Genomic DNA, 13304 nt, shown 5'->3' with positions numbered 1-13304 from the left:
GAACATCATTATCTTTATATACAGATGGCTTAAGTGAAGGCTGTCTCAAAGAATGATGAGGTCTGCATCCCAAAGTGGTTTTAGATGCACCAGCATTACAGAAATATAGAAGAAAACCACTTTTTATGAGGTTGAGGTCACTGGTTCATCACAGGACTGACATAGAAAGACAAATACTCCTTCCCCTTCAAGCCAGCAGGAGCAGATCTGTGGTTATTTTGAGAAAATAAGTTGTTTCAGTTTAATTAGTGATCTCCAGTATTAAACAGTTCATCATGTCCTAGTTAAAATCCAAAGTGGAGCACTTACAGCACATTACAGATGGAAGAGAAGGACTTCAAAGTTATGTAAAAATATATCTTGCAGTCTGATAAACATGTTTAATGGTGTGATCTTGACACTATATTTGTGATGCTGGTAAGCACTATAAAATGCAAAATATGGAGTTTTGTACAAGCTCCCAGAAATAATCCAAAATCTCACTGTATGACAAAATCATTCTTTTGATCTGGACGACCAATTTTGGTTCACTAGTATCCCATTGATAGCCTGTCAGTCTGTTTTGTCCGTATTTCTTCCCGTTAAATCTTCCTTTTGGATTATTTTGAACGAGGTGTTAGTGCCCAATATTCAGACATCTTCTGGCCTCTTTGTGCCACTGCTCGTTGTCTTGTGTTGCCTCATAACCTGTGCAATGAAAATAGTGAAAGCTGCCAGATACTGCTTGTTGTTATTCAAGTGAATGAGATACACTTCTGCATTTGCTTTAGTATTTGACACGTATGGCAGCAAAGTCTAAATTGCAGGTGAATTTGTCACAAGTGAAACGATAAGGGTGAAAGTTGCCAAAATCCTGATGACTGTTCCCCAAAAAGCCAACAGTGATAGTTCATTCTCACTTTAACAGTATGCATTAATCTTCTGAAAAATTCTAAGCTTCACTACATTGTATTGTACAGAACTGTGAGTTGCTTTTTTTTATTATTATTACCCATTCAGTTAGACTTACTTTGTTAATGATTGAACAGCTTGTCTTCAACCTGACTAAATGTTCTAACTTATTGTCTCTTTCCTTTTGACATGATCAGCAATTATTATGTTTTAAGATTACAGTGAAACTGCTTCTTTTTAAAAACTAAAGCAGTACATTTCCAAAATTACCAGTTTTTTTGACTGCAGCTGATTGGATCCAGTTACCTGGATACAGACTACATAGAGTGGCAGACAGAGAAAAAGAAACGATCACAGCTTTGTTGAAGCTTTTATTGTCTTTAAGTAGGTCAGTAGAGCAGAGAGACACAGTGCTGTTCAAGAGAAGAATTCAGTCGCTTACATTTACATTAATTGTCATGGGGGATGGTTATTAGGCAAAATTCCTTGTTTATCCCTCTTGTTTTGTTTTCTTATTTTTTGGTACAGATTTATTCACTGTTTAAGATCCAAATTTATTTACTCGTTTGTATCTAAAACCCGTGACTGTCGCTTTTGTTTATCTCTCCCTTATCTACAGAGCGGAGTATGAAGGAATCTCCCCTGCATCTGGCTGTGAGATGGGGTCTGTATCAGCTGTCTGAGCTGCTTCTCTGCCAGCCCGGGGGGCTGATGGCTGTTAGTCTGCCGAACGAAGAGGGCTTTACACCACTGCAGCTGGCACAAATGGCTGACAATACTCGACTTATGGAACTGCTCACACAGTAAGATAATCAGATCCAAGAGGACACCTCAGAGAGACCCACCTGTAATTTAGCTGCACCCAGTTGTCCTTTTTAGAGGTCCTGGAACAGAGGCAGGTCACTTGTCCGTTATAGAACAAACACAGACAGTCACACCCACTGTGAGTCACCACTGAATGTGACCTTGTTTGTGGACAATGAGATTAAACAAGATCACCTGAAGAACATCCATTTACAGTCAGTGCAGATGACATGCAAGCTCCACAAAGACAGGCCCAGAAGCTTTTTGCTTTTAGACAGCAGCTCTTCACACTGCATAACTGTCCTGCTCCACTGTAACCCCAGGTCATCATACTTTCTATGAATCAATACGATGCTTAGCATTTGTTAATTACCTGTCAAAGTCAGGAATGTTTTCCTTTGTTGTTCTAATTACTTAAAAAGTCTTTAATTCAAGTTTTTGTAGATAAAATGGCATTCTCTTGGAATGTCCCATAATTTTTTATTGTTGACATGACACTTGTTGTGCTGCAGCCCACCCAACCCTCTAGCTACACCTCCAGCAGGCCTAACCCAGGTGTGGGTAGACCAGTCCCGTTTGCTGAGGTTCTGTCATGATACAGGGAACCTGACTCTGACTGTACGACAAAACCTGAGATGGAGCTCCAAAGAGAGCCGGCATGCTGACATCCTGCTTCTGAGGGACCGGCTTGGAGACAAGAACTTCCTCAAAGAGGTGAAGCTGGGCTATGAGTGTTGTTTGATGCTGGTAAAAGTTCACTATCATAGGATTAAATCTTAACAACACAGTGAACTTGTGAAGATTTTGGGATATAAAAAAATTAATAATTGCAGATGTGTGAAATGAAAAAACTGCTGCCAGATTGAATCATCAGTTTCAATGTGCATGAAGCTGACCCAAAAAGCAGTGAATATTTATAAAAGTTGAAAAGGTTGAAACATAAAAATTCATTGATTTGAACTGGGTTGTTGAATTGATTGGATTAAAACTGAATGTAAAAGAGAGAAAATGCTTGCAGATTGAAAATCGGGGATTTGAAGAAATTAAAAACTTTATGCGGAGATCATGGTCTGCTATGGGTTGTAGATAAAGAAATATCCATGGGTGATAAGGGTGCAGTGTGTGTTTCTAACCACTTGGGGTAACACTACTGGATTAAAATGTATTCTAATATCAAGAAGTCCTTATGTGGGGAGACAGTTCACTCAGTTTCCTCCTTTGGCTTGTGGCAGCAACACCATGTGACCAGAGAATAAATATATCTCATGCTCCATTTTCACTGAAGTTGTTTAATCGAAACCAGTCTTGAAAAACATATTTTTAAACTACATTTTGGTATCAATACCAAAGCCTACTTTACTGCCTCCTTCTAATCATTGTTGATTCATATTTTGAAGTCTTTCCATCTAAAAACATGAATTTGCAGATCAAACTTGAAAAATGTTGAAAAATCTCGATCAATAAATATAAGTTCTGTCATTGAAACAGTCTAAAAATAGAAATATTAGAAAAATATACTCTGTTTTTGTCTACTGTCAGAGTTAAGTCAGTAGTTGCCTCACATGGGGTATAATGTCAACATTCACCCAATGCAGATATGCAGATAATCTTGAGCATCATTTCACAAATGAGGCAAACATGAAGTCAAAGTCAGTCGTGGGCTTTGTTTGTACTGTATCCTCATAGTCAAATATTACTGTCTCCACAGATTAGAGCACTCAGGAGGGAACGTGTGGAGACCATCATAGAGAGGGAAGACCTGGTGGATGATCCTACAGAGAACAGTATTTTACCCTTCCTAATATGAATACCTGTACTTTGTGGACTTTGAGGGGCTAGGCCTCACTAAATGATCCAGTTTAACTCCTCTGTTTATGCTGTGCTGGTCTGGCATCCTTTGCTTTAGTGCTTTACGAGGTTAGATAATGTGACTCCAGTCAGTCTGCAGCATTGATATACGGTGTCTGCCCTCCTGTGAGGTTTCTTGGTATTGCAGTTCTGTGAAAAAAAGGGGAAAGTGATGACGAAAGTACAATATGCCTCAAAGATGACTCTTTGTGAAGATTAGTAATATATGTCTTTCCTAATTGAATTTCTCTTTATTATCAACTGTTGTTTAGACACAAAAGACTCTGAGAATAGCCGTTAACCATTTTAAAGGTGAACAAATCAAATTTTAAAGTGTTAAGGAAAATAAGGAAAATCATAGTCAAGTTTTTACAGCATAGTTATTTAGATTACATAAAACTACATGCTCTCTTTCACCCACTGTCTTTAGTTTTTGCACGTTACTGGTTTGTATCTGTTAGGCAATCATTCACTACGTCATATTTATTTGATTTGGAATGCACGTTAGTTAAATGAAAAGAAAAAAAAAAGAGACCACATGGTAAAGCTCTCCCCAGGTAACTCAGGGAAGAAAAGGAAAACTAAAACTTTACATGATAAATACTCTTAACACCTGTAACATCTGTGCTTGCTTGAGCTTCTTTTGAAGTTTTATGACTCCTGTCTGACTGTCTTTTCTTTAAGTGCTATACGCTGTTATCAGTCAGGGAACCTCTGCTGGAGAAGAAAATGTGAGTATTTAATGCAATTATTATCTCATAATATTTCACCTTCAGAGCTGTCATGGACTAAAATATGCCAGTGGATGCTGTCAAACCCCCTGGGTGTGTTTTTAAAAGGCTTTTTTTTATTAGCTGTGTCAAGCATGGCTAGAGTTAGTGTACTTTCCAATGTATTTTTTTTAAAACATTCTTTTCTCATTTTCAACAACAGGTGTTACATAAAAAGATCATAGCTATATGTCTTTAGTAAAAAACCCATTGAACATCTGCATCAGCCAGTGGCAAACTGTGGTCACAGTCTAAAGAAGGCACTGACTGCCTCTCAAAGCCCTGCATTGTTTCACTCTGATTGTTAAGGTGTTGGAGTTGGCACCTTGCATGCACCACTGAATAGCTAACTCAGTGGTCAACTGTGTATTACATGTTTGGAGAGGTGTAGTGGGTGCACGTGATTCTGGTTGTCTGATAGGTCCTGTTTCATACGATGCAGATGGTTAACTAATTCATTGTGCTCTGTCGCACACCTAAGCACTGACCACACAGTTGTGTTTTTATACTTAGTTCTGCTCATATGTTGGTTTCTATAGTGTACTTGTAACTGAAGACAAAGTGTCAGTGCTGTTTCGTGAAACGTTTCCTGTTTCTTGACCCAGGACTACGAGGAGACTCTCATGTTTTGCCTGAATGAGGAGGATGAAGAGAACAATCCTCCACCGTCTGTCTCCGGTAAAGGTTTTCATTTAATTTATTTTTAAATTGTCTCCCGAAGCTGTTTTTCAATATGGTTTTAATTTGATAGATCGCAGTGCCTCAGCTTGAGATTATCAGTTGGACTGATCATTGTTGTTTAAAATGGTGTCACATCTATAGGAAGTTATCCAAGTACTTTATAACCATTAATTTAATTAAACTGCAGGAAATATTTTGTTTTGTGAAAATAACTTAGAAGTCAACCCCAGTCCGCGGCTGTGGGTTTCTGCCTTTGCTACAAACAATACGATCACATTTCAGCTCCCGACTTGTCTTCACCCTCTGAAATCTTTGTCACTTATGTGTGTTGGTAGTCATTATGACACTGACATTTGTTATACATGGTATTAAAGAGAACAATTCTGAGACAACACAACACAAATGAATCCCAACTTGGTGAGTGAAGGTGGCTTCACCCTTCTTGGATGGTGCTGTTGTCCATGCTCATTTCAGGGGTTTCCGAATCCGTCCGTGTCTGCGTTCGTTGATATATCTGTGCTTATGCTTCTTGAATAGATTAGAATTTCCATATATTTTCTGTGTGGTTTCTCTGTGTCGATTAAATAAAGTGCTCAGACTGAAACAGACAAATGTTTAATAAAATAATTCTTCAACTATTACGGTTCCAGTTATACTGTTGAGGAATTTCAGTTGTTCATTCAGACATTCTTGAGCTTTTGTTTTTTCAACCAATGCGTGAAGCTCACATGCGATACGAGCACTCAACTGCAGCTAATGCGTCATCAGATGGACAGACAGAACTCCTCTGCCCAGAACTTCAGCAAGTGGTGAGGAATTTTGAGCGTAGTTGTCATGTTCTTCTTGTTGTCTTCTTGATGTCATCACTTTCCTCTCTCCACTATAAATTAGAGTACCTTTATTGGCTTGAATTTAATGAAATGCACAATCGTCTTAGAAAGTTATACAAGGTTCTCAATGCGCGTGTTAATGTTCAAACTTTTTCAGATAAAGACTACCTGTCCTGCCTTCTTTTTACGTCCCTCCTTTCCCTCTAAATACGCAGAGAATTCAGATACTCCACCCAAAACATGCTGTCGCAAACAGAGGGTCTCATGCACCCCCAGTCCTCCCAGGTCAGCGTTTTAATGTGAGTTAAGTGAACAAACAGCAATGGCCACTTCATCTTAAACTGAAAAGAGAAAGGAGCTAGGCGTGTGTGTGTGTGTGAGTGTGTGTGTGTGTGTGTGTGTGTGTGTGTGTGTGTGTGTGTGTGTGTGTGTGTGTGCATGTGCGCGTGTGTGTGTACCATAAGCTTCTCTGTGCACTTGTGTGTGTTTGGTAGGATGAATGCAGATGGGAAGAACGCTCTGGAGGGGGCAAACAATATAAGGAAGTGATAAAGGGGGTGTTTGTGGCTGAATCATGGTTGCCAAGGATTTGCTGAATGCAGTTTTCTAGCGACTTGTGGAGATCCATAGAGAAAGGGGGGTGTCTATATGTGTGTGTGCATTTATGTGTGTGTAATGGGGGGTAAAGAAAGAGCGAGCAAGAAAAGGGATTTATGATATGGATAGTTTGGCTGGGTGACAACAGACAGTGAGTTCAACGCCAGGAACGCTAACAAGACTCTGTGACCCCGGCTGAGGATCTAATTGGAGAATGGAAAAAAGGATTAAAGCTCACTCAGACCCACAAAGGCAGCATTAATGTTCACTAGTACAGTCCCAGTACCCTGCACACACACACACACACACACACACACACACACACACACACACACACACACACACACACACACACACACACACACACACACACACACACACACACACACACACACACACACACACACACACACACACACACACACACACACACACACACACACAGTCTTTACAGTCTCAGTGGCCTCTGTCTACTCTGTCTATATTCTGCCCACAAAACCGTCTTCTTCCCCCTGTTTCTCTCTGTTTTGTTCTCCCCTCCTTTTATGTGTATTTATAAACCCGTGTTTGGCGTCTTTCCACGCTGCCATTGTCTGACTTGTCTCGAGTACTCATTCACCAGCCGATTTTCTCACTTTTACCACCACATGCAAAGCGTACTTGTACCCCTCCTGCAAGTGAAGTAATGTACTCAGGGTACCTTGGCAGAATAAGGAGAAGAAGGGTGGGGGTGGGGGACTTGAGGGGGGGTGGCATGGAAGAAGAACACAACAGCAGCTCCCATAGCTGTCTCCATGGTGAGGCTGCTGATCTGGCAGCCCCCCCCCCACCCAAACACACACACACACACACACACACACACACACACACACACACACACACACACACACACACACACACACACACACACACACACACACACACACACACACACACACACACACACACACACACACAAACTACAGTATCTGCTCATGGTGAAATATATAGAAAACAGGGTCTCTCCAGAAGTGGCATCAGACATGTTTGTGTTTGCACCTTTGAGCTGGTGGAACGTACAACTCCTCCAGTGTGTCTCTGGGACAATGATGAACTGACGGGGTTAATGATTCCTCCTGTATCTGACACTCACCTCAGCTAAGCTGTCTGCCGTGCTGTTTGTCTTTGCAGTGGGTTCTGAAGTTACTCCTCTGTTTGACTTTTTCTCTCTTTCTGTGTCTCTCCTCTCATTCACTCATTCTTTCCGGCCATCATACACTCCTCCCCCTGCTCCTGTCAGCATGTGTTGATCTCCCTCCCTCCGTGCTGCGTGTGGTAGATGACCGACTGAGAGCGAGAGAAAGAAAGTTGAAGCCGCTAAGATTGACTTAGATTGAAGGAGTCCAGACAGGGAGACGGGACAAAACAGTAGACCAGGACGAAACTGAAGATAAGGAGGAGAGAGGACAGGGTTCAGTCTAGGCTGTGCCAGACAGTTGGTGTAGAGGTGTGGAGGGGGAAGGGGAGGATTTTGGGGGGAAGGGTGACTGGGGGAGACATGCTGGCTCTTCAATAATGTGTCAAGAGTATCTACAGTGAGGGTCTGGACAAGCAAGAGTGAAGTCCTCCTCTGGGTCGCAGTCTCTCCAGTCACTGGGAATGGATGTGAACTGAGGTTCCGTTCATTTATTTATCAGATGACGTAAGTCATTTTGATGAAGACTTTCTTGAAGACTACTTGAAGTTATGGATTCCGACTCTGACTCTCCGTTCAACTACTCCTGGCCCTCATTTCCAAAAATGAGGATGTACAAGAAGACGGGCAAAAAAGGTGATCCTGAATGGTGTTCAGATTTATAGATGAGAGAGTTTGATGTCTTGTTATATTGAATAATCGATGCACCATCCTGTTTATGAGTCTCCATCATGAAGTCAGCGAGGTCATTTTAATGTCACATATTGTCAGTTACTGCGTGTTACTGATCTGCTGACATAATTGTCTTGATGTCACACCTAACACGTATGCAGACTCCTTTTTTTCCTTAAATCTACTTCATGTTACAGATTGTCCCCCAGGCAGGCACATCACTGTTTGTTGTGGAAAGTTACCATTGAAATTAGACTGTTCCTTTATGTATGCATATTCACACATGCAGCTGCAGCTCAGTCAGAATGAGATAACTGCGTGTTTGCCAGTGATGTAACCTGATATCTGACAGTGTGTTGGGGAATGTCAGATGTCTACTCCAGGCTGATGGAGTGGTTTGGAGCTTTTTGACAGCCATGGTGTTTTTCTTGCATGAATGAACGCTGCTGTTGTGATGTTTCCTTGTGTTTTAGTTAAGGTCATTGACGTGCAAAAGAATGAATGCTTATTATATACTTTCATATAGCAATCTTCTTACCCATGCAGTTTAACGGCGCAAGAGTCAGTTTTTACGCCAGAAATTTTATTCACTTTCTAAAATGCTGCAAGATTTAACTTTTAGGACTGTTTCTATGCATTTTGCATGAAGGACTAGCTGGAGTAGTAGCAGGAAGACCCCTGAATTTAGAGCGTAAAATGGAAATAAAAGGGCAGACTAGGGATCTTGAGGGAATGTTTTTTTTGTTTTTTTTTTCATAAACACACTTGAAGTAGTTGACTGATTATTTTAACACTGGGTGAAAGGGTGAGTGTTGCCCCAAAGAAAGAGTCTATTAAGTACAGTGGTACCTCTACGTACGAAATTAATTAATTAATATTCTTGGGCGAGATCAACCAAACGCATCGCTTTCTCATGCTTTTCTATTATCTCTTGCTTTGTTTGTATGGACAAAAAACTCTTCTTCGTCTTTTGTTTTCCTCTTTGCTCCATCACTTTCTTGGGGTCCATAGCGAATACGTACTCAAAAAATTATTATATTTGCGCAAAACTATCCGACACCTCAGGGTCGAGTTCCGAATGCCGAAGACACTCTATAAGCACCGATCTAGCTCCATGCAGAGGTGGAGTGGCATCCCTCTTAGCCAATGGGATGCCAGGAAGATACATAAGAGGTAATAGCCAATGGCAGAGCAGCTATGAGAATGTTGCGTTCAGGAACCTGTGGGAGATTCGAGTATCAGCCGATACTGTGCTTTTACATTAGGTAACTCGAAGTTTCTTTCGTAAGTAGAGGTAATACTTTCCTGCTGAGAAATTTCTTTAGTAGAAAATTTCGTAAGTGGAGACATTCGTAAGTAGAGGTATCACTGTATTTGGAATAGAACCCTGATTTCCTTTTTTTCATTATTGTGAGAATCCTGCGTGCAACCATTCTACTCAAAATGCTGACATTTTTACAGTAAAAGCGACAGAGCTAGATATCAGAGATGGAAGCAGGTGATTCACTTCTGGTAACTGTCTGTCCGGTGGAACCACAAAGGTGTGTGTTTTCATGGTAGAATAGTCTGATTATGATTGTTACATACATCAGTGTTACTTTTCAAGAGAAGGAACCTTATGGAGGTAAGGCATGGCTTTTGTTGAAGGTTTGCTTTCTCTGAATGCTGTTGTTGTTTATGCATTTCAATAAGTAAACACCATTGTAAACTTTTTAATCTTGCAGAACAAGTTATCTCATAATTATTTGTGGGTCAGCAGAGGAAAATGCTGAAAAGGTGAAGTTCTACCTGAATAGAAGAGAATAGATTTCATTGTTATTGTGCAAAATGACTGTGGGTTTTTTGGGAAGACAGAGAGAGAGAGAAAGAAAGACACACAGGAAGATGAAGGTTATACCATGTCAGTGTGATGCCTCAAATCAAATGCTCTTTTCCTTCTTGTTTATGATGAAACACTACAGGATTATCCGTTTTATTGCTTCTTGATTGTGATTAATATTTGCAAATTCCACACAGGGTTCCCATCTGATCAGTTCAGCTGATGAACAGAAAGAAATTCTATGTGATCTTTTTTCAAGTGAACATATTTTAGATTTAGACATTTCAGAGGTCAAATGTGAAGTGAAACAGCTCTGGTGTAACAAAGCAAATGAAATGTGATTTCAGGTGGGCAGGTGCCACAAGTTTATTTCTTCAGCCTGAGGACTGATCACTGGGATTCTGGGTTTACCTCTTCCTGGCTCTCTGGTGAACCATTGAAATGTAAACACCGTGCAAATGCAGGATGTGATGCTTGGACTGGAACGTTTGACCAAAGGTGTCATGAGTCAAAGAGTGAATTTTAATGGACAGTGGTTATAATGATTTTAAATGATGCTCCATGAAGTATTGAAGTTAAATAACTACCTCCTCTTTTTTAGATTTTAATCACTTTTTGTGCATAGATTCCTCAGATGCTTGTTTTTTTTTTTACTATGCCACTAATTTCTCCCAGACAAAGTGAAAGTTTTTTAGCACTGTGCTCAAAGGGTGACTTACATGAGCACAGAATCGAGATCATGGAATAATAACCTTTAATTCTTATAATAAACACACAATTAAGATTCTTTGTTTATTTTAAACATTTGTTTCTCCACTCTCTGCACACAAGTCTCATGAGAGAGAAAACTTTGAGAACAAGACCCCCCGTCCTATCCTCCCTTCCTCGATCTCTCTCTTTCCCAGGGGTGTGCAGGAGTTGAAGGGTCACTCTCTGTGTTTAACTACCCTGGTCTGGAAACCTGGCAGTGACTGCAGTCTTTGTCTGGGCCTCTGTAAAACTCCAGCTCTCTCTTTTCCCCTCTGCTCCAAACGCTGCTACTGTATAGGGTTGACTCTCACTCAGGGACACACTCTGAATATCATATCGCAACCAAATTCACTTTGTTTGAGTAAAATTCTATACAATAGCTCCAAGCACTGCACTATACTTTTCAAAAACATCTTTGAAATGGCAGCCCGCGGACAGCGCTGTAGAGATAAAGATAACTTCTCTGTCAGAAAGATTGAATTTGTGTGGCTCTAACTTGTTAATAATGTGAGTGCCCTTCTTTTCTGTTATTCTCCCAGTTAACTGATGTTAAACACAGATTGCAGCGCCTGACATTAATGTTCACTGAGGCAGTGTTTATCGGTCAGAGGTGTGTGAATGATCGGGCCCATGGCAGCCAGCTGTGGCTTTGGACCTGGCCCAGAACCATAACTATTAGTCCTGTCTGTCAAGCTCTTTAAGTGGGCTTATATGAAACAGTATCTGCTTTCAAATAGCGGTTTGACCCCCATCCATGATCTAACCCCCCCCCCCCTTTCCTTTTCTGGATTTGGTGTTTGACTGAAACTTGACTACAAGTACCGTAGAGCTGAAGGTCAAGCGCAGCTTTTGTCCAGGTATTGTAGATCTATTGTAGTATTGTAGATAGTATCATGTTGTCATGTGGAACTAATAAGTTCCAAAAGTCATTCTTAGCGATATAAAATCATTTGGGTTACTATAAAGTAGTAACTTCTGTTGCATTTAGGTTCTCTTGACACGACGCTGTACATCTCTGTGGATCTTGCAGCAGTTCGGGTTGTGTCTGTCTCAACATTTGGATGGAACACGGATGGTCTGGTGTTCTCATCAATGTCTCCCTGTGGCCTCTCAGATTTATTGCACTCACCACCTACAGGAAGTGCAGCCAATTGTTGGTCTGATTTATTCCCTGCTATAAATGCTACAAATACTCTTCATCTATCCTGCGGTGTTGGCAGCCATGTATAAACTGTAGATTAATTTTCTGTAAGTCTTGGTTTAGTATCTGCTCAAGTAGTTTAGCTAGGAGCAGCGGTGCCACTGATCTGTTTTTTTTTTCACCGCTGTGGCAGGCATGGTTGAGGCAGCAGAGAGTGATGATTGTATGTCATGTAACTCAACTAACAATGCTACATCCTGTCAGTGTGACGACTAGCGCACTGGTGAGAGTCCTTTTTTTCCAGTGAATGCTTCATAAATTGTGAAATGTCCTTTTCATTATTTGTTGATGATCATATATGACTCTTGGCTGACTAAATTCCTCAGTGAGCCTTTTTTACCACAACACATGACCATAATCACCAATTGGAGCTGGGTTAGTTGCCATAGAAATAGAATTATTGAAATGTCCCTTTTTTCCCCCCAAAGTGTTGCTTTTCAGCCATCTTAGCTTCATAATTAAACTTATTTTCATCCTTGTAGTTTATAAGTGATCGACCCTAATTCGTCATTGAATTGCTGTTTTGGATTTTCTTAATACCTCACATCATCAGCCAAGCCCTGCTTGGCTGGGTTGGTGGACACCAATTTAAATTAAAAAAATTCACCTACGACTCTACATCATGAGCAAAATTTGACATTTTTTATGGTCAAACATTAAATATATTGTATTTATACCATTTTTAATAGCATATATGTCAAAAATAATTATCAATTTATCATATCCTCTTTTTCACCACAAACTGCATATGGTGTATCTTTACGTATGGTGTCTTTAAATGTGTTCATTCAGATGCAGTCATATTTTGCATCTTCATTCATATTTACTGGGTTTACATGTATGTTATCCTATTATTTATTCTCACCTTGATATTTCTCCTCTTTTAAATGTGTTGTGTTTACCAAAACAAACCATTTTTAAACTGCTCTCTGCAGTGAGCACTATGTTTGTGACCCTTGTGATAGAAACTAAGTTTTGGGGCAGTTGTTTTTTTGTGCAGAGCAACATCCCAGAGGGAGCTGTGTGTGTTTTGAGAGTTGAGTATTTCCCCCCCTTTTTAAAAGCAAAGCCAGGCAACAGCTCACAGTAGAGTTACTGTGCTGAAATGGCTCCTCTGAATGCTACCGTGTTCTCACCCTGAGTTATTTCCACTGACCCACTATATTGAAGTCTGGGTGGGGAAGAAAGTTGCCTACAGATGCCCACTCATAACTTCATGAACACCCATTGACATGGGCGTGGAAAGAGCCAGACGTGCACTCAAACT

General features: G+C 40.5%; 1 protein-coding gene across 8 annotated transcripts in view; it reads left to right on the top strand.

Moving 5' to 3' along the window:
- The window catches only part of LOC137592160 (rho guanine nucleotide exchange factor 28-like), a 36516-nt gene that overhangs the window by 7655 nt on the left and 15557 nt on the right, over positions 1-13304 (top strand). For 6 of the 8 annotated variants that reach the window (XM_068310096.1, XM_068310095.1, XM_068310094.1 and 3 more), the window contains exons 6-10: positions 1511-1694; positions 2208-2409; positions 3404-3479; positions 4228-4274; positions 4919-4991. In XM_068310096.1, the coding sequence (XP_068166197.1) occupies positions 1511-1694; positions 2208-2409; positions 3404-3479; positions 4228-4274; positions 4919-4991 (582 nt within the window). Of the gene's footprint in view, positions 1-1510; positions 1695-2207; positions 2410-3403; positions 3480-4227; positions 4275-4918; positions 4992-7954; positions 8232-13304 lie in introns of those variants that run through there. The other 2 variants (XM_068310102.1, XM_068310101.1) reach the window with 1 other exon arrangement.

Source organism: Antennarius striatus, chromosome 3 (genome assembly GCF_040054535.1).
Source record: "Antennarius striatus isolate MH-2024 chromosome 3, ASM4005453v1, whole genome shotgun sequence".
In the NCBI taxonomy this organism is placed as follows: domain Eukaryota; kingdom Metazoa; phylum Chordata; class Actinopteri; order Lophiiformes; family Antennariidae; genus Antennarius; species Antennarius striatus.
Note: the sequence above shows the minus strand (reverse complement) of the source record. Positions and strands in the feature narration are given on the sequence as shown.